Source organism: Mus musculus, chromosome 19 (assembly GCF_000001635.26).
Source record: "Mus musculus strain C57BL/6J chromosome 19, GRCm38.p6 C57BL/6J".
Lineage (NCBI taxonomy): Eukaryota > Metazoa > Chordata > Mammalia > Rodentia > Muridae > Mus > Mus musculus.
In genome coordinates, this window is record NC_000085.6 from 36983441 (window position 1) to 37005435 (window position 21995).

The 21995-nt window shown below is 38.3% G+C and overlaps 1 protein-coding gene across 4 annotated transcripts in view; it reads left to right on the forward strand.

Moving 5' to 3' along the window:
* Btaf1 (B-TFIID TATA-box binding protein associated factor 1) overlaps positions 1-21995 on the forward strand; it is an 87979-nt gene that overhangs the window by 57362 nt on the left and 8622 nt on the right. For all 4 annotated transcript variants that reach the window (NM_001080706.1, XM_006526561.4, XM_030250684.1 and 1 more), the window contains 17 exons: positions 9-212; positions 3015-3441; positions 4541-4731; positions 5436-5589; positions 5948-6057; positions 7283-7484; positions 8996-9144; positions 10830-10982; positions 11151-11272; positions 11359-11526; positions 13090-13167; positions 14066-14195; positions 16652-16793; positions 16877-17007; positions 18974-19099; positions 20048-20200; positions 20992-21203. In NM_001080706.1, the coding sequence (NP_001074175.1) occupies positions 9-212; positions 3015-3441; positions 4541-4731; positions 5436-5589; positions 5948-6057; positions 7283-7484; positions 8996-9144; positions 10830-10982; positions 11151-11272; positions 11359-11526; positions 13090-13167; positions 14066-14195; positions 16652-16793; positions 16877-17007; positions 18974-19099; positions 20048-20200; positions 20992-21203 (2852 nt within the window). The remainder of the gene's footprint in view (positions 1-8; positions 213-3014; positions 3442-4540; positions 4732-5435; positions 5590-5947; positions 6058-7282; positions 7485-8995; positions 9145-10829; positions 10983-11150; positions 11273-11358; positions 11527-13089; positions 13168-14065; positions 14196-16651; positions 16794-16876; positions 17008-18973; positions 19100-20047; positions 20201-20991; positions 21204-21995) is intronic.

Consider the following 21995-nt stretch of genomic DNA (forward strand, 5'->3'; position numbering starts at 1 on the left):
TATTTTAGGAGTGTAAAGCTGTTACCCTAGCTGTGCAACCGCGTTTACTTGATATCCTTTCAGAACATTTGTATTATGATGAAATTGCTGTTCCGTTCACACGTATGCAGAATGAATGTAAACAGTTTATATCATCATTAGCTGATGCACATATTGAAGTTGGTAATAGAGTAAACAACAATGTTTTAACAATAGATCAAGCAAACGACCTGGTGAGTAAAGAAGTAACTTTCTTAATTCTAGAGCATGAAATAAAGATTAGAAATTGGCCATGTGCCACTACAGAAGCATATTAATATGTGTGGAATGTATTCTGCAGCTCTGCTTCTTTAGAAATGTTATTTCCTTATACTGAGTTTCTTGAAATTAGAGAACAGAAAACCGGTTAATACATCTTCCTGGAAAACTTGTGAAGTTTTGTCACTTCTCAGTGTATCCTAAAATTGTAGAAGATAGGAAGAGCTGCTGTAGTTTCCCGGGTATTTCTCTTCTTGGTGTAAGATGAAAAGATCTAGACTAGAAGCCAAAGAGTAAGGCAGTCCTATGGCCTCAGGCCCTTGTCTCTCTCTATCTTATGCTAGGTTGACGTGGTTCTTGGGGTCTTCCTTATCTGTAAGGTAATAAGCATTGGTTCAATGACAGGATTAATTTGGAGTTATTTTAAAGCTTTTCCTCAGTTTACAATAGTTCCTGAAGGCTGACATAGCATAGTCTACTTAGGATAATGTTCAGATTTTTAAGTTTAACAATGATCTCTTGGCTGGGTGATGGTGGTGGCCGCAGCGCACGCCTTTAATCCCAGCACTCGGGAGGCAGAGGCAGGCGGATTTCTGAGATCGAGGCCAGCCTGGTCTACAAAGTGAGTTCCAGGACAGCTAGGGCTACACAGAGAAACCCTGTTTTGAAAAAACAAAAAAACAAAAAAACAACAACAAAAAAGAAAACAAAAAAACCACAGTGATCTCTTAAGTCTTGAGCGTGACTCCAGGTGGGCAAGACAAAGAAAGTTACAGAAAGTTAGAGGGGACTTGGTTCTCTTGTGATGAGCATATTGGCATGGTCACACACCTATAATTTAAAATCTTTTATATTTTATTTTGATAGAAATAAGATGTCATGTAACTTTTGCTTTCATAATAAATACACCCTTATCCATGTTGTCTACCATGTCAGTAATGTATAGGTCTCCAAAGATTAAATTCTTAGCAGGATATGGTGGCAAGTCCTACAGTCCCAGCACTCAGGAGGCTGATGCAGGAGGCTGATGTAGAAGCAAGCTTGTGCTATTTGGTGAAACTGTCCCCCTAAAGAAAACAACAAAGAACAAATATCTGTGAAAAGTTGTACTTTTCAATGTTTACTTACTTTTGTGGTCAATAATTATTAAATTACACCATTTTAAGAAAGCCCTCAGTAATGGTATTTACCCAGTAAAGATGACTATTTTTGTGGTTGGGTTTTCCTTTTAATTGGGGGGTGGTTGAGGCAAGGTTTCTCTATATAGGCCTGCCTGTCCTGGAACTCACTTTGTAAATTAGGCTGGCCTCAAACTCAGAGATCTGCCAGCTTCTGCCTCCAGAATGCTGGGAATAAAGGCATGTGCCACCATTACCTGGCCTATCTTTGCTATATAAGCCTTTACACAATCTTGATGTACAGTAACTTACTTATATTCAAAGGACAGGAAGAACACATATTAATCATCAACTGATATAGATAAAATGTATAGAAGATTATATTCAAAAGTTAAATGTTGTTTGACAGAAAGTATCATTACATGCTATAATATAGATGAACCCAAAGAATGTTGTTCTGTATGAGAAAACCAGCAAAAGACTTATTTATATTGAGATTTCATTCATATGAAATAGCTAAAATAAATCTATTTGTAGCTGGGTGGTGGTGGTGCACACCTTTAATCCCAGCACTTGGGAGGCTGAGGCAGGTGGTTCTCTTGAGTTCGAGGTAAGCCTGGTGGGGGGTGTGTGTGTAGGTATGTATGTGCATGTATATATGTGTATGTATGTGCACATACCTGTGTGTATGTGTATGTGTGTATGTATGCAGAAGGGAAATAGGTTTAATAGGACCAGGGAAATGAGTGATTGCTAACAGCTATGAGTCATTTTTGGGAGATTTATGAAATCTTTCTCATTGTTGAGAGCCATAATTCTTAATATACTTAAAATTACTGAATTATGTACTTCAAATGAGTTAATTTGTAGTGCAGGAATTATATTTTAATAAAGTCTTTTTTTTTAAAGATTTATTTATTTACTATATGTAAGTAAGTTCACTGTAGCTGTCTTCAGACACCCCAGAAGAGGGCATCAGATCTTGTTACAGATGGTTGTGAGCCATCATGTGGTTGCTAGGATTTGAACTCCGGACCTTCGGAAGAGCAGTCGGGTGCTCTTACCCACTGAGCCATCTCACCAGCCCCAATAAAGTCTTTTTAATGAAGCTTGTAAAGTACCTTATTACAGCACTATTGTGCCTTAGACAGTGAATACTGCACTTTGGTTTGTGTATGTGTGGGGTTTTTTTTGTGTGTTTCTTTTGTTTTTTATCTTTGTTTGTTTGGTTTTCTAAGAAAGGATTTCTCTGTATAATCTTGGTTGGCCTGGTACTCACTCTGTAGTCTAAGCTGCTTCTGTGTGTTTGTGGAATAGAGAAGTAGTTTGAATTTTGATATTCCTCAAATTAACAATTTCTATTTGTTTGTAGCTTTCATGTTTTACCAGTTAGGTGAAATATGGTATTTAATGGTAATTTTATTTCTCTTAAGAGACTGTTGTGTCTTTTCTTAAGAAGTATGTAATGTTACTGTGAAGAAAGACTAAGCTACACTTTTAGTTGGGCTATTTTAGACATTTATTTAGCTTACTAAATATTAAAACAATACTTGATACTGTGAGACTTTTACAAGTGAAACAGAAAACTGCCACTTAGGAGTTTTAGAGTATCTGGGATTATTGTAATTAATGATTTTTATTTTGTTTTTTTCTAACTAGGTAACCACTATTTTTAATGAAGTCACATCAACTTTTGATTTAAATCCTCAAGTGTTACAGCAGTTAGATAGTAAACGGCATCAGGTCCAAATGACAGTTGCAGAGACGAACCAGGAGTGGCAAGTACTGCAGCTGAGAGTACACACGTTTGCTGCGTGTGCTGTTGTGAGCTTGCAGCAGCTTCCGGAGAAACTAAATCCTATCATAAAACCATTAATGGAAACGATTAAAAAAGAAGAGAATACGCTAGTGCAGAACTATGCTGCTCAGTACATAGCTAAGCTTCTTCAGCAGTGTACAACAAGGACACCATGCCCTAATTCAAAAGTTATTAAGAACCTCTGTAGCTCTCTTTGTGTGGACCCATACCTCACTCCCTGTGTTACGTGTCCAGTACCAACACAAAGTGGCCAGGAAAATTCTAAAGGTATATATTTAAACCTTTATTTGCATAGAGAAGGAATTGACCATTTAAATTTAGTTTCATTGGATTATAGATGTAATTTAAGCACAAATCTGGATCCTTTTAGAGCTATCTCTCCATTTCTTATTCTGTATGAAACAAAGCTTGATTATAACGAAATTGTATCAGTTTGTGTATTTGCTAGTCAGCCCTCGTATATGCAAATGAGCCATCTATATCAGAAATGAAAGACTTGGCTGAAGTCTGTGCAGCCTTCTTTAACCTTGAAAGTCATTGCATGGCTTATTAGCTAGGCTAGAAAAACTAGCTGTATCAAACATTAATAATTTGTTTTATTAATTTATTGCCATGTTATGATGTGAGTAGTCTATTTGATAAATAACACCAAATAAACAAATTTCCTATTTTTATTTTATTTTTAAGGTTTATTTATTTTATGTATGTGAGTATACTGCCACTCTCTTCATACACACAAGAAGAGGGCATCAGATCGCATTACAGATGGCTGTGAGCCACCATGTGTTTGCTGGGATTTGAACTCAGGACCTCTGGTTAAGAGCAGTCAGTGCTTTTAACCTCTAAGCCATCTCGCCAGTCCCAAATTTCCTATTTTTATGTATGGAAAACAACTTTTATTTAGATATAAATAACATTGGTGTAGTCACATAACTAAGTCCTATAATGATTTCTAAATTATGATTTTAGAAAGCCCAAATTATTTGAAATGTAATAGACTCACAACTTTTAAAAACAAATGAGAAGGAAGAAAGTTCCTTGTATAATATTAACTAAACTGTAGTAATGCAGTGGTGAGCGTTTTTCTGAATTCATCATGATTACAAATATTTAATATTTTTTTCATGTTTATTCCTGGTTGCTATCATTGCAAGTGCTATTTTTCATTGTTTTTTACTCCATAACTTTCATTGTGTTTAATATAAGTCTTAATCCAAATAGACAATTTGGTTATCATGTCATTGCCTAACACAGCATCATCCTGTATAAAAATTGAGGTCTCAATGAGTTTATAATAATATCTCTTTAGGGCAGGAAGCTTTTTGCTCACCTATATTTTGATTAAATGGTTTTTTTTCCTTTCTAGGATCCAACTCAGAAAAGGATGGAATGCACCATACTGTCACCAAGCACAGGGGGATCATTACACTCTACAGGCATCAGAAAGCAGCATTTGCTATCACCAGCAGGCGAGGTCCCATCCCCAAAGCAATCAAAGCTCAGATAGCAGATCTACCTGCAGGAAGTAGTGGGACTATCCTGGTTGAACTTGATGAGGTAAATAGTCCCCGTCCCTTCCCCCATGAATGCTTTTATTCTTAAGTATTTGGTTTCTAGATTCAGAACTAAGTTGTTGTTAGTTACTACTTGGACTGAGGTAGTAGGCTCACAAGTTTGAGGCCAGACTGGGAGGTAGGTAGGAAGGAGGATCAGATTAATGTACAAGAGTGCAGAGAGTATTTCAGGACAGGGATGCAGGCAAAGGCTTTGCCTCTGCCCTAAGACATAGCCATAGCTCTTACAGTAGCATATTAACAATGGGATGGCTCGCTATTCCTGTTCTTTTGATTGTAAGACGTGGGCACTTACCTGGGCTCCATAGTAAACTCTTGGTGCTAAAAAAGATGTGGTTTTGTAAAATATGGGTCATGGGTAAGTTTTTCATGGTTGCATCTTTGGGGCTGCTGTTTTTTGGGGGCAGAGAACATTTTAAAAATGTCACTGGTGACTGTCTTTAGAAATAGCATATGTCCTATTATTTTATTTCTGTGTTAGACTAAAAAAAAATCTAGTTAGGAGTTTTAGGCCTGTGTGGAATTTATTATTGAAAAATGTTTGCAGTGTTCATAAATATATCCAGTAATTGTTTTATTGATTATCAGAAGCACTGTCAATTTTTAGATGTTGACTTTAAAATACTTTTGATTAAAACTATAATGTATTACGCTTTTTTTAAATATTCTTTCAAAATTGGATTTTAGGGTCAGAAGCCTTACCTGGTACAGCGGAGAGGAGCTGAATTTGCCTTAACAACTATAGTGAAGCATTTTGGTGCTGAAATGGCAGTGAAGTTGCCACATCTTTGGGATGCTATGGTTGGCCCATTGAAGTCTATGATTGACCTAAATAATTTTGGTATGCATTCAATTTAAATCAGTTCAGTGATTTTAGTGTGTATCTCATACCCTTTTCAAAGAAAGCTGCTTATCTCTTTTTATTCTAGGTTAGCATGTAAGCTTTAAAATGGCTGATAATTTTCATGTTATTTTCCCCCCTATTCTCTGTATATTTAAAAATAGATTTTGAAATGCATTATTATTTTAAATCTCTTCAGTTGCTTTTAAGTGCAGTATTTGAGTACTTAAAGTCATACCATTTTCAATACAAAAAACTTTGTTGACATTTATATATTAGCTGAGGGGGTAATAATTTACTTTTGTGGACTCTAGCTCTAAAAATTAATTACAAAGTGATAGGACTTTTATTTGAATAGATGGAAAGTCCCTCCTGGAAAGAGGTGATGTTCCTGCTCAAGAATTGGTGAATTCCCTGCAAGTGTTTGAAATAGCAGCAGCTTCCATGGACTCTGCACTTCATCCCTTGGTAATTAATATGTGTTGTGCTTTTTCAGATAAAGTAAATTGTCTTGTTGAATAATTTTAATACTTGAAATATACAATTTATATTGCTACTAATGGCATTTTTTAAAATGTGGTATAACTAGATTCTTCCTTATGAGACTTATGAATTGGGTGCAGGAGTGAAAACCCAAGTAGAAATTTAAGGAGCATTGTGGAAAGAGTTCTGAAGCAAAGGAGAAAGAAAAGTGTAGGCTGTTTAGATCAAAATTAGGGAGAGCTCCACACAAGGAGGAGCTCAGGCAGCAGGACATGTCTTCAGGATAAGCAGAGGTGGAGGAAATCGCCTGCTAAGGTGGAACTGGTCAGTGGCCAGGGGGACACTAGTGTAAGGCTTTAGTTTTGGGTCGGCTTTTACTATTACACGTCTAACAAGAGTTTTCATACAGGGAAGAGGAAAAGTAGAAGATTATTTGGTTTTAATAAAAAAAAAAAATCTATGTATCTACATTAGAGATGCTCTTTGCCATTTATTGTATTGCAGTTTTATCTTTTCTCTGTAGTTACATAACATAAAAATAAGAGTCATAAAGTTCAATCCAGGAGATAGTGGTTAGGAATAAAACTATGTACGTTTACTTTTTAAGAATTTCTGATAAGCTGTAGCCTGTGTCTGTTTCCCAGTTTCTTAGAAGACGAGATAGAAAGACAGCTTGTGTATGGTAGTTTGAGGCCAGCCTGGACAACAGCAAATCCTCTTCTCAAAGAAAGCTTTCCCATCTTCTCTATTATTATTATTATTATTATTGTTTAGTTATGTTTTTTTTTTCTGAGACAGGGTTTCTCTGTATAGCTCTGGCTGTCCTGGAACTCACTCTGTAGACCAGGCTGGCCTCAAACTCAGAAATCCCCCTGCCTCTGCCTCCCGAGTGCTGGGATTAAAGGCGTGCGCCACCACTGCTTGGACTTTTTTATTAGTAGTAAAGAAAGAACTCCTTTTTATCCCCCTGTACTCAGCTGAAGTGTGAGACTGGCCTTCACTGTTGAATAAATATTTGGCTATTATTGGTAGCCTTGATGTACTATGCAATGGACATTTATTAGTGAACGCTGTTGTAGTCATAATATTGTGGTAAGCCAGAACTTGGAAATACCTACCAAAAACCAAAGTACCGAGAATAAAATCAGGAACGCTGAACTTTTTAAGTATTCCCTAGTAAGTAACGTAATTTTTTTTCAATTATTTTTAGCTGGTACAGCACTTGCCTCATCTTTATATGTGCCTTCAGTACCCCAGCACTGCAGTGAGGCACATGGCGGCTCGTTGCATAGGTGTCATGAGTAAAATAGCTACCATGGAAACAATGAATATTTTTTTGGAGAAGGTACTTCCTTGGTTGGGAGCAATTGATGACAATGTCAAGCAAGAAGGTGCAATTGAAGCACTTGCCTGTATCCTTTATTTTGCCAAATCTGAACCGTTTTATTTATTTTATTTAAGAATAATTCAGTTTGCTCACTTTAAAATGCACATAATCTGCTTACTCCAAATGACATCTTTTTATATTTTATTTTGAAGTATTTTACATTTCAATATGATTTAATCATGGTTATATTTTATTTTATATTTTATATCAAAATTTCATACAAGAAGTTTAAAGAATTGCTTAAAATAGGTAACTTTTTAACATGCAAAAGTACTTTTATATAATTTTAAACTAGTAACTGATCTGTTTATCTTATTTAATGTTTCCTTAGTATTAGTTAAATACTTGGTGGGCTATATTTACCTTAAATGTATGTTTTCAAGCTTTGTTCATTTTTTTCCAGGAGAAAATTAATGGAATATGTAAGATAATTAAGCTCTGGTTTCTCTTCAGGTCATGTAAATGTCTGCCTTTTACTGAAACACAGCAAATCTAGAAATGTGCTACAGCTCATTTAAAGGACAAGGTGGCTGTTGTTTCATTTGGAATGTGTGAATCCCAAGGGTCACAGCCAGAAAGGTGGATAAGGTCAGATCAGTAGAAAAGTCTGGTTCTTCTGGTTCAGAATTCTCAGTGGCAGAGATTAGATTTAGTATATCCACATGATGATTTTTATGCTCCTGGTTGGAAATTGAGAATTAATCTTCGTGTGATACACAAAGAATTGAGTTGTCCCATGGAACCTGACTCCCTCTTCTGACTTTTTCTGGCACAAGGCATGAAAATAAAATAATAAGATTTTTAAAAATTAAAACACACACACACACAGTTTGTCTGTGTACCATGTGCATGCATAGTACCCATGGAAACTAGAAGAGGACATCAGATCCCCTGGGACTGGAGTTCCAGGTGGTTGTGAGCTCTTAGGTGGGTTCTGTGTATCAAATCCAGGTCCCTTGGAATGGTCCTACTTTGCCATCTCTTCATCCCCAGCTTTGTTTTGCTTTTGGTTTTTCAAGGCAGGGTTTCACTGTGTAGTCCTGGAACTCACTGTATAGACTAGGCTGGTCTTGAACTCAGAGATGTGCCTGTCTCTAAAACAGTTCCAACATGTTAGGATTGTTAACAGAAATCATTACATTGAGCCTTGCAGGATGTTGTCCATCTGTAATCCTAGCACTGGAGGTAGGATCAGAAGGACCAAGAGATAAAGGCCATTCTAGACTTCTATGATAACCTGTCTCAGAAAATAATAGAAAATAGGGCTGGAGAGATGGCTCAGCAGTTAAGAGCACTGAGTCTGCTCTTCCAAAGGTTCTGAATTCAAATCCCAGCAACCACACGGTGGCCTACAACCATCTGGGATCTGATGCCATCTGGGATCTGATGCCCTCTTCTGTCATGTCTGAAGACAGCTACAGTGTGTGAAAATGTCAAGAAAAAGACTTTTAATGTTGAAGTTGCAATCTTTGTATACTAGGACATGAAGATGTGTACCAGGGAACTATTTTAAAATTTCCTTGATGACTTACTCAGGTGTTATGGAACAATTGGATGTCGGTATTGTTCCATATATTGTCCTTTTAGTTGTTCCTGTATTGGGAAGGATGAGTGATCAGACAGACAGTGTGAGATTCATGGCTACTCAGTGCTTTGCAACACTGATTAGACTGATGCCACTTGAGGTAAGTGGGAGAGATCGGTATTTATGAGTTTAGTGTTTTGTATAACCTCAGAGTAGTAACTTTTTATTTTTAAAGATTTATTTTGTGTGTATGACAGGGCTGTTTGTGCCTGTGATGGAGGTCAGAGGATTGAACTTGGGTCCAGTACCATCATGAGACCTCAGGCTGATGTTTTGTGGTGTGTCCCAGCCACAAGCACAACCCTGCTTTGTTAGTGTAGTTTTTAGGTGTCCATGGGTAAAATTTGCTTTAACATAATAATAATTTTATGATGATCCAAAGTTAATAATTGTAAATATTTTGGATTTAATTTTTTTATGGTACTGGGGATTGAACATAAGCCTTGTACATGGTAGGTAGTGTTCTACCAATTCCCTCCACCCCTTAGCTCAGAAATAGCTCTCAAGAGTAAGGTTGGCTGAGGAGATGACTAAGTGGCGAAGAGCACGTGCTGCACAAGGGTGAGGACCTGAGTTTGCGTTCCCACCACTCACATAACAAACAAGATGTGGCCGGTCACTGCCTGTCACTAAGGGACAGGGACCTGAGGATCACTGGGCTTGCTGGCTGTCATTCTGGCTCTGGTTCAGGTTCGGTAGAGACTGAAGGAATGATGATGGTAGAGAATGGCAGAGCAGGACACCTGCTATCTTCCTTTGGCCTTTGTGCAGACATAAATACACACAGTCTGTCAAATCAGTATTGAAACCTGAGGCTGGATATGGTCAGGCATGTCTACGAGCATCACAGTATGGCAAAGAATTTAATGGAATACTGATGTGTTTAAATTATTTAAGGGAAAAAAAAGATGTTAGTTTAGCAAACAGTTAACAGGTACCCTCCTCCAATATGTTGTATTTTGAAAAGGTCAGAAGTTTTGTGTGTGTGTGTGTGTGTGTGTGTGTGTGTGTATTTCACATTTGTCTCGTGCTCAAGGATGAGATTTAATAGCTCTTCCCATTTTTACCAGCCTGGTAAGTTATAGATGTCACTAGGACTTTTGGTGCTCTTGCTTAGACTCTTTCTCGGGTTCAAGCAGTTTTGCACTAAATTGTACAGGTGTTAACAAAGTGAATACAGTGCACAATTCCTTCTTTGTTATAAAACAGAAAATTTGGTTGGGGGTATTAATTAGAATTTTCATATACCATATTTTGAGATTCAATATCTGAAGACTTCAGAACACTGTGAAGCTGATATTAATAACATAGAATGTAAAGTAGACTTCATATCTTTGTTTAACATTTGTTGCAAATTAAAGCCCTGTGTTTTCTTTGTCTAATTCTTCAAGCTCTTTTAATATCTTTTAAAATCTTTAGATTTATTTACCATCAAGTCTTCATACTATTTTTAATTATGTTTTTCTGCGTGTATGTTTGCCTTTGTAAAACTGCAATTATTTTGATAACCTTTCAGGATGGAAAATTTTAGTAACTGGCATGGACTGTCTAGTGAAATCCAGGCCTTTCAGACAACCTTCTCTTCCCTTACCCCACCCCCACACATAGAACAAGCATTAGTTAATACTTCTTGAGAGAGGTGAACCCCTTCAACCCCGGAATGCTGTAGTTTTATGCAATGCTGGCATTGAACTTGGGGCTTTTTGCATGTTCGTCAACCACTTAGCAAATGAGCTATGTATTACTCTCAAGTCTAATTCTAATACATCTTAAAACCTATTTTAGGCAGGCATTCCAGACCCTCCAAACATGTCAGAAGAATTAATCCAGTTGAAAGCAAAAGAGCGACACTTTTTAGAGCAATTGTTAGATGGGAAGAAGTTAGAAAATTACAAGATCCCAGTGCCAATCAATGCTGAACTCAGGAAATATCAGCAGGTGAGTTTGTAAATGTGAAATCACTTTTCTTGTTTGACTCAGTCAAGTCTTAGGTTTAGTGTCCTATTTTAATTTATCTAGGTTCATACAAATACATTTTACAAGAAAAAAATTCCTTATGCTCTGCTTACATTTACATAGATTTCCTTTCTCTACCCAACTTTCTAGGATGGTGTGAACTGGTTAGCCTTTCTCAATAAGTATAAGCTTCATGGAATTCTGTGTGATGACATGGGCTTAGGAAAAACATTACAGTCCATCTGCATTCTAGCAGGAGATCACTGTCAGAGGTAATGAAAAACAAAATTTCAAAATGAAGGTTCTGAATCCTGATCAATGTAAACAAATTGCTTACTTGTTTTTTTCTTTTGTAAAGGGCCCAGGAATATGCAAGATCGAAATTGGCAGAATGTATGCCACTTCCTTCCTTGGTGGTTTGTCCACCAACATTAACAGGTCATTGGGTAGATGAAGTAGGTAAATTTTGTTCCAGAGAATATCTCAATCCGTTGCATTATACTGGCCCTCCCACTGAAAGGATAAGGTAAGAGCCGTGCAACAAAATGGTTCATAGTTTAAGTCTCTTGGAAACATAGAATGTATTAAAAGTGAACTGTAGTTAGCTCTAGAATTAGACCCAGAGACCTAGCTTAAGAAAATGGTAAGAAGGTAACAGTGAAGCTCACCAGAATGAAGGACTTGAACCACTCTCCCACCCGTGGTCTGCGAAACGAGCAGCAGCCCTGTCTACCCTGGGTGATCTCTTGAGGACCTTGGGGCCACAGCACTTCTTTTTTTCTTTGATTCCATTCTTTACATATTTTCTCAGTTTCCTTTTCTTCTCCTTTGTCTTCTTTATGTGTACTTTTGGTTCATACTGGCTGGTGTAGATATACCACAGTTATGGCCACAGTGTGTACTCAGGATCACCCCGCAGGCACTGGTTCTCAACCTGTGGGTCATGATCTCTTTGTAGTTGAATATCAGATATGTACATTATAATTTATAACAGTAGCAAAATTACAATTGTGAAGTAGCAATGAAATAACTTTATGGTTGAAGTCACCACAACCTTAGGAACTGTATTACAGGGTCACAGCATCAGGAAGGTTGAAAATTACTACGCTGAGATCCATTGTTTGGAGATCGGCATAGGGCCTTAGTGAAGCTCACTTGAGTTTGTTAAGTGGACAGAGTGAGGATTTGATTGTAAGCACTTGAAATGTTTGCACTCGAAATTCCTGTAGTGTCAATTAGTATTCACGCATCTGCACATGATAGGAATTCTGCTTGTTAGCTACCTAACAGGGAATCAGCTCACTCCCTTGAGAATTTTAAGGGTGGGTTATTGCTTTAGAAGCAACAGGACTCTTTCTTGTTTTTCTTTCCCAAAGTTGAGTTGATCTTTACTTTATTCTAGAGTTGGTGGTAAATGACCTTGGGTAGTCGCCAACCATACTCTCCTAGCTCCAGGACCATACTAAGTAGTTCTTTACTCTTTCATCAGAGATCTCAGTCTGGACATGATAGACTGGCTGTCAGAGGATATAATCTTGTGAATAGGTCAACCTGGTTCTGCTGTTTCATCTTTATCTTTTTATTTGTTATGGGGATCTAGGATCGATAAGACCCATTTAGCCTGAATGGTAAAGGAATGAATGTGCCCCAAAAGAAGAGATGCTGACAAAGCTCTTACTAAATTTTGAGTTAGGTGCTCATCTTTTTTTTCTGAGTCACATATCAGATCTACATCATAAAGTATGTGGTAGCATTCTTGTTTACAGAGTAAACACAGTGCTCAGTAGCCCAATTGGAACACTTTACAGATTTACACTATAATAGCAGCTGCACTTACACCATTGAAATTGTATTAAGAAGAGTGTGGTGGCTCACACCTTAGCCTTTAATCCCAGCTTGGGAAGCAGACGCAGGCTGATCTCTGAATTCAAGGCCAGCCTGGTCTACAAAGTGAGTTCCAGGACAGCCAGGGCTACACAGAGAAACCTTGTCTGAAAAAAATCAAACTAAATCCAAAAAAAAAAAAAGCAAAATAAAATCGCATTAAGAAATTAATAATTCCTGTTTTCCTTCCTTATTTTCTTTAAAGGTTGCAACATCAAGTAAAAAGGCACAATCTGATAGTAGCCTCATATGATGTTGTGAGGAATGACATAGACTTTTTTAGGTAAGACTTCAAATGTACTTTAGAAAAATTTAGTATTGATAGGTGGTATATAGGGAGGATATGATAGGATAATGTGGGTACTGAGTATGAACAGTATACTTGACATACATGTATGAAAATGTCAGCCAAACTGTCACTTTTTACAGTGGATGTATGCTATTTTGATTTTTTTTAAAGATTTATTTATTATATATGTAAGTACACTGAAGCTGTCTTCAGACACTCCAGAAGAGGAGGTCAGATCTCATTACGGATGGTTGTGAGCCACCATGTGGTTGCTGGGAATTGAACTCAGAACTTTTGGGAGAGCAGTCAGTGCTCTTAACTTCTGAGCCATCTCTCCAGCCCCGCTATTTTGATTTTTAAAACTTAGTTGGGAGAAAGCACAAAAGAGATTTTTAGGTTGGTGGAACATGATGTTTTGCTCTGGATTGTGGCTGTGTTTATAATATACCTTATAGAATTCATCCATTCATTCATATCAGAATTGTACCTTTGGGGCTGGTGAGATGGCTCAGTGGGTAAGAGCACCCGACTGTTCTTCCAAAGGTCCGAAGTTCAAATCCCAGCAACCACATGGTGGCTCACAACCACCCATAATGAGATCTGATGCCCTCTTCTGTTGTGTCTGAAGACAGCTACAATGTACTTACATATAATTAATAAATAAAGAAATGAATGAAGGAATGAATCTTTAAAAAAATACATTAAAAAAACGTATTATAGCTTTGTCTTCATGTATTCTCTATTTCCATGAAATACTTCTAGCAGGAAAAAAGAAAAAGAAAAATTGATATTGAAGTTGAGAATACTTAATTTTTCGGCTTCTATGATTGTTCCTATAATGTCTGATATGTAGGAAAAGATGGATAACAGTTATTTATTTATTTTTCCTTAGAAATATTAAATTTAACTACTGTATTCTTGATGAAGGCCATGTCATAAAAAATGGAAAAACCAAGTTGTCCAAAGCAGTAAAGCAGCTGACTGCTAATTACAGGATTATTCTTTCTGGAACACCAATCCAGGTAATTATTTACAGTTCTTCCTATTTTAAAACAAATAATAAACTTGCCAGGTGGCATAGCATTTAGTAGTAAATTACGGAGTCTTTTAGTTTATAAAGATGACAAAAGTAGTTAAATTGTTTTGTAAAGGCTCCTTTGGTATGTGGCAGGAGCATGCAGGTTTGGTTTTGTCTGTTTTTGTTTTGAGACAGGGTCTTACTGTGTAGCACTAGCTGGTCTGAAATCCTAGCTGGTTTTAAATTCATTGCAATCCTCCTGCCTCTGCTTCCTGAGTGCTGGGATTATAGATACACATGATCACACCTGGGCTTTCATAAGTAATTTTTTTTTTCTTCTTCTTGGTTTTCAAGACGGGGTCTCTTTATGTAGCCCTGGTTGTCCTAGAACTAGCTCTGTAGATAATGCTGGCCTCAAACTCACAGAGATCTACCTGCCTATGCCTCCCAAGTGTTGGGATTAAAAGTGTGCATCACCACTGCCCGGCCATAATTAATCAGATTATTAGATTATTTAGATTTATATATTTTTAATTTTATGAGTATGAGTGTTTTGCCTGTGTACTGTGTATAAGGAGGTCACAGAGACCAGAAGAGAGTGTCACATTCCATAGTACTGGAGTTATAAATTGTTGTCACTATGTTGGCAACTGAATCTGGGTCCTCTGTAAGAACAGCAACTCGGGCTGGTGAGATGGCTCAGTGGGTAAGAGCACCCGACTGCTCTTCCGAAGGTCCTGAGTTCAAATCCCAGCAACAACATTGTGGCTCACAACCATCCATAACAAGATCTGACTCCCTCTTCTGGAGTCTGAAGACAGCTACAGTGTACTTACATATAATGAATAAATCTTAAAAAAAAAAAAAAAGAGCAACTCTTTCTTAACTCCTTTCAAGGTGTCCCATCTCCTTTGCCATTATATAGTCGAGACTAGCCCAGAACTCACTATAGATCAAGCTCACAGGTCTGCTTGCCTCTTTTTGGTTTTTTGAGACAGGGTTTCTCTGTGTAGCCCTGGCTGTCCTGGAACTCACTTTGTAGACCAGGCTGGCCTCAAACTCAGAAATCCGCCTGCCTCTGCCTCCTGAGTGCTGGGATTAAAGGCGTGCACCACCACACCCGGCTTCTGCTTGCCTCTTAAATAGGTCAAGTTTTATTAAAGGTCATACTTACATTCTAATTTTTAGGTTATTAAATTAACACTTGTTTGATGTTTAAAACAGATTTGATCCTACCCTGACCATTCTACTCCTGTAGTTAACTAGAAATCTGATTTAGCAGTGAAAATAGAACCATCTTAGAAATGAATATCACACAGTAGAGGTTTGAAATTTTCAGCAAATGTTCATAACTTGCCTGGATAGGCAGCCGCCTTTGGTAGGAAGATTACCTTATTCTCCAATTAGTGGAACCATATTTTCTAGCTCTAAAAATGAATTTTTATTTTCAAGGCAGGATTTTTCTGTGTAGTAGTATAACTAACTGCTCTCAAATTCATTTCACCTACCTCGGCTTCCCACGTGCTGAGATACAGGAGAGTGAGTGCCACATGTATGTGGTGGCACAACCCTCTGACCCCAGCACTCCTGAGACGGGGCAGGCAGGACTTTGTAAGTTTGAGGCCAGCCTGATCTACACAGGTAGTTCCACAGCAGCCAGGGCTGTAAACAACTCTGTCTCAATAAAAATAAACTGTAAGAAAAGAAAAGGGAGTTCTGAGGCTTTCAGTCATAGTTTAGTAAGCATTGCATATTTTAATAATCATTAAAGATAAGTTGTCTTTTACAGATTTTTCTTTCTTTCTAGAAGTTCTGTGGGCTCTGTGTGTGTGTAAGAATGTGTGCTATTTTGTTAGGGATCAAACCCAGGGCTGCAACAATTTCAAGCAAGTGTTAAATTCTGAGTTAAACAAACCCCTAGCCCAAAGTTGGTTTTGGTATGTGTCTATTTAAAAGTGCACTAAAAGGGGATTGGAGAGATGATTTTTTATTATTATTATTATTATTATTATTATTATTATTATTATTATTATTATTATTCGAGACAGAGTTTCTCTATGTATCCCTGGATGTCCTGGAGTTCACAGTGTTAACCAGGTAGACCTTGAATTTACAAAGATCCACCTGCGTCTGCCTCCCAAGTGCTGGGATTAAAGGTGCTTGCCCTACTTAACTACTTGTACTTGATTGAGACATCAGAAGATTTGAGGATTTGTCCAATTAAAAAGCCATCTCTTTTCTCTTCTTCCACTTTAGTTTTGAAGTGGTCAGGGGCTTTCTGCTCTGCAGAGCTTTAGTGGAATTAGAAGGGTATTCATGTTAGAGAGCAGCTGAGTGTGCTGAGCCAGAACCTGCGCTGCTGAGGTTTCTGAAGAAGAAAAAAGTTAGGATCCAGACCTGCTAGGAAATGATACTTGCCAGAATGAAGGAAAGATAACTGATGATTCTTTTTCTGTTCAGAACAATGTTTTGGAGTTGTGGTCATTATTTGATTTCCTTATGCCTGGATTTTTGGGTACTGAACGCCAGTTTGCTGCTCGATATGGCAAACCTATATTAGCGAGTAGGGATGCACGAAGCTCCAGTCGAGAACAAGAAGCAGGTAAGGAAGAAGTACACTGAGTCCTCATGGTCAGGAGGATGGGGCGTCACAGGCACTCAAAGCTGTGTTCTCCCTGCTGACAGGTGTCCTGGCAATGGACGCTCTGCACCGCCAAGTCCTGCCGTTCCTTCTCAGAAGAATGAAAGAAGATGTTTTGCAGGATCTTCCACCTAAAATTATTCAAGACTATTACTGTACTCTCAGCCCTCTCCAGGTGAGGAGTGTGCTCATTGTAGTTGTTGATAGAATACTATTAGCAGGACAGGCTTTTATCAGATGCCCATCGAGAATCCAGTTCTCTAGTTTAAGTATAAACATGAGCTACATCTCACTCTAGTGGAGGAGTCTAGAGCCTTTCCCTCCTAAGGGACAGCGTACTTTCTCTAAAGAGAGTGATCTGTGTTCTGTAGATTAAATAGAGAGCAATGCTCTTCTCCCCTCCAAGTGTAAGGGCGTAACCCTTTGGAATCTGGCCCTAAACTACCAAGTAACGCCCCCCCCCCCCCACACACACACACACTCATTAAGATATTTCACTTAAAGAAAGCACTATGACTTCTCTTGGGCTGTTTTTGAGTGAAATAAGACTTACTTGACCACAGGTCATAGAGGAGGCGATAGCTGATCCATATTGGAATTGAGACTACCTGACTGATGAGCAGGCGCCATTGGCACCATGAACGTGCTTACAGCAGGGTGATTTGCATCCCTGGCAGAGTGTTTTGGGATAATGTAGGACTTGATATAAATCGTTTATCTTTAGAATTTTTATTTTGTATTTTCAAACCACTGGTAACTGAAACTACAAGAAGCAAAAAGGGGCACTGTTAACAAAAGCCCTTATGAAGGCCAAGATCTGCATGTGGGTAGTGTTGTGTCATCCTATGACAGGGTGATGGATGTTACATACTCCCTGTTTTTGAAAATACAGCAAAAGTGAGAAAAAGTAAGCAACTTGCCTAATAACACTATTTGAGTTAAGTATAAAATCTTGATCTTTGGGATGTTATTGTACTTGAAATATTATTTGTTTTCTATCAGTGTTCCAAATACATTTTAACCCATTTCTGACTTTATACGCAGAAGAGACTGTTAGAAGAGAGTTTTATTGTGGGCTTTCCTTGTACTCTCTTCATAGAAACCATTTCTGTTAGGCATTTCATTTCGCGTGGTTAGTTTATATTCTGTCTCAGTATTGTTTGGTTTGGCAAGGTCAAATGCATCAAAGACTCATAGAATTATTCCCAATCTAACCTTATCCTCTTCTGGTATATGTTAGTGTAGTACCTGTTAGCCAGAACTGAGCTATTCACCTTAGATTTATGGGCAGGGAGCTCTGGTTCTGCGCTTTAACATCTGGTTTACAGAGTGAGTTCCAGGACAGCCAGAGCTACACAGAGAGAGCCTGTCTCAGAAGAAAAAAAGAAAAGAAAAGAACTTCTTGAAAGGAATGTCTTATGAGAAATGGGATACTTTTTGCCCTTTGGGGAGGGAATGGTGATAATATTCTAGTGCTACAGGACTATAGTATAGGCAGAAACCACATTGAAATATTCTGGAGGAAGAGAACTCCAGAGGGAAATGACATTTTGCCTTTGGTTAACTTTTATGGATTTGTATTCTGTGAGTTTTGTTCTTCCATCCTTGATAGATTTTTTTTTCCTTTTGTATTATGTTACAAGGTAATGCTTTAAATTAGCAGTAACATTCTTTTAAAATCTAGTCTCAGAAGGGACTGATAGGTTTTTGGGTTTTTTTTTTTAATAGACTTGTATTAAAAAAGACTTTCCTCATTTACTTTTAATGGATCTGACTCCCTTTTGTTGATAATTTATTTTCCTAAATGGAGGAAAAATTTAGTGTTTGTGTGTGTAATACTTTGCAGCTGAAAAATTAATTTTTCATTTTTTTCTGTAAATGTAATTTTAAAGGAACTTACATACAGATGGAGTGAATTCTCTCTAATATCAATAATGAGGTAGTAGTGTCTTAGTTTTCTTTATTTACAAAGGCTAGTTTAATTTACTGTTCATGCTGCATGTGTGTGCGCGCGCGCACACACACACACACACACACACACACACACACACACACACACACACACACACACACACACACACACACACACACACACCTTTTCCTAGATGTATATTAACTGTTTCCCTGGGATAATTTCACAGGTTCAGCTTTATGAAGATTTTGCTAAGTCGCGTGCCAAGTGTGATGTTGATGAGACCGTGTCTTCAGCTGCACTTTCAGAAGAAACTGAAAAACCAAAACTTAAAGCGACAGGTCATGTATTCCAGGTAGAGGTTATAGACTACTTTTAAGAATTAAAGAATGTTCTTTAATGGGGGCTGTTTTTATAGAGAAGACTAAAGTGCATATTCCTCTTTTTTTTCAACACTGAAAATAACATGAAAAATATCAAAGTACCCATTTACTCTTTCCTGGTTTGTCTGTGAGAGGCAGCCTTGTAAAGCTCAGGCTACACGGACACCGTGCAAATGGTACACGAGCCTCTGTCCTCGAATCCCCTGTGTTTGCCTCTAGAGTGCTGGCATTACAAGCATGTGCCACCACACCCAGCTCATGTTAATATTCGCAATGGGAAAATGTTTTTAATATCTACCTTATAGAATGTAACACACATTTGTGTTAAATGAAAAGAGGGCTTTAGAATGCAGGATCTTACTTTTCAGAAAGTAATGAAGTGCAGTGCAGTGCAGTGTTGGGTGCAATCTGTATGTGCTCATCTGTAGCGGACAGTAGCTTTTTTTTTTTTCCCCTTTTTCTTTTTTGTTTGTCAAGACGGAGTTTCACTTTGTAGACCAGGCTGGCCTCAAATTCAGATATCTGCTTGCCCCTGCCTCTCAAGTGCTGGGATTAAAGGCGGGTGCCACCCAGCTAGTATCTTCTTGATGGCTCCCCACGTTGCATAATGAGGGGATCCTGTTGAGCCTCAAAGCTTGCTGTTCAGGCTTCTCTGGTTAGGGACTCCCTAATGTCCCTCCACCACTGTAATTCCACTGGAATTAGAGGCAGTCCCTGTGTTCACTTCTTCCCCTTTAATGTAGGTTCTGAGATCTGAGCTCTGGGCCCCATGCTTTATGGGCTGATCCATCTTGCTCTGAACCGGGTCTTGAACACTGAGTAGGAATTTTCTAGATAAATGGACTGGGGAGGAAAGGATACAAAATTACAGACACTTGAGCTATGAAAGCGCACTTACACAGCTGTTTTCCCCTTTAAAGGCGTTACAATATTTACGTAAGCTCTGCAACCATCCAGCACTGGTCTTAACCCCTCAGCATCCAGAATTCAAGAGCACTACTGAAAAACTGACCGTTCAGAATTCTTCTCTTCATGATATTCAACACGCGCCTAAGCTCTCAGCCTTGAAACAAGTACGTGTGTCTTTTAATGATAAAATAATGTTCCTAACATCTAATACTAGAACACGTTGCTTTTCCCAAAGTTTATTGATGTGTTTACCATTTGCTGTATTTCTAAATTTGGCTTACAATTTTTATAGCTTTTTTAAAAAAATGATGTACCACTTTAACTGTGCAGTTCTGACATTACATCCCAGTCTTGTACAGCAGTCACTGTCATAGTCATTGAGTACGCTGTAACCCAGAGCCATTTCCTCCTGAGCACTCACTGACCATCTCCCCTTATAATGCTAAATAAACCTGCTTTCTACGACTCCCCTCTTAACTCAGCTGTTTCAGCTAAAGGGAGTCAGTGGTGTGCTTTTGACTGGCCTTTTTAATTAATTAATCAATTAAACTTTATTTATGTATTTATTTATTTTTTGAGGCGGGGTTTCACTATGTAGCCCTGGCTGGTTTGTAATTTACTGTGTGGCTCAGGTTGGCCTCAAGCTCACCGATCTGCCTGCTTCTCTCAGAATTGAGATTAAAGATATGCATCACTATACATGATCCCTTATTTAAAGAAGTAACTTCATAGCTTTTGTTTGAGACATCTGTGTCACTGCCTTGAATTAACATTAACGGAAGGGGGAAGCAAGCTGGGTGGTCAGTTTTAGCCCCAAGTACTAATGGACTGATATAGGTTACAAATCCATAACTAGAAATACTTTTCTATAGAAATACTTGCAGTAGCTAGCATGTGTGGTAGCAAACACCTGTCTGCTTCTGTTGAATGACAGTGTAACGCTTTCTTCCCTAAGCTGCTGTTGGACTGTGGTTTGGGGAATGGCAGTTCTACAGAGAGTGGCACAGAGTCTGTTGTGGCACAGCACAGAATACTGATCTTCTGTCAGCTTAAAAGCATGCTTGATATAGTAGAACATGATCTGCTCAAGCCTCACCTGCCCTCTGTCACTTACTTGAGACTAGATGGCAGCATACCTCCTGGACAGCGGCATTCCATTGTTTCCCGGTAAGTAGCTCTCTCTGCTCAGCTGCCATGTCAACTTAGAGTCTATTGGTTATTACTCATTAGGCGTTTACCTCCAGTCATGTTTTCTTTGGGTAAATACCTGCAGGTGTGTTACTGGGTGATCCAGTCCCAGTAAACTTTATTCCAGAACTACAGAAGTACTGTGAGGGCGCTAGTAGTTGTATTAGGAAGGCATAACGTTAGGGGTCAGACTGGAACAAGGAAATGGGCAGCTTAGCTAAAACCTCTGTCCTAGCTAATGTTTCTCTGCTAAAACCAAGCAGTAAACCAGCTCATCTAGAAGCAAAATGCAAAGTCTGCTTGAAATACACTGATGAAATCCGTGTTCTGAGAATGCAGATTCCCAGGTTCAGTTCCAAACTTCAAATTCTCTTCTAATGTATTCTTTTAGGCAGGGTCTCCTCAGACTCAGAGCTATCAGTAAGGCTAGTCTTTATAGCCAAATCACTGCAGGCATTTCTGTCTCCACCTTCCATGGCTTGAATTAAAGGCAGGCTGCCATGGCCGTGTGGCACTCAGGTAGGTTGTGGATCTGAACTCCAGTACTCTTGTGTAAATGCTTTACCCACTAAGCCATCTCCCCAGCTCTTGTTGTTTGTCTTCATGACTGCTCTGAGAATCTGAAGTTTTAATTTTGATTTCCCTGATAGACAGTAATGTTAAATGGCTTTGTTTTGTTCTCTTCCATGTATTTAGTGGCCCATTTAATTGATTGGGTTGGTGTTTAGTTTGTGTTCATTGTGTATTCTACATATTAATCCTCTGAGGTTA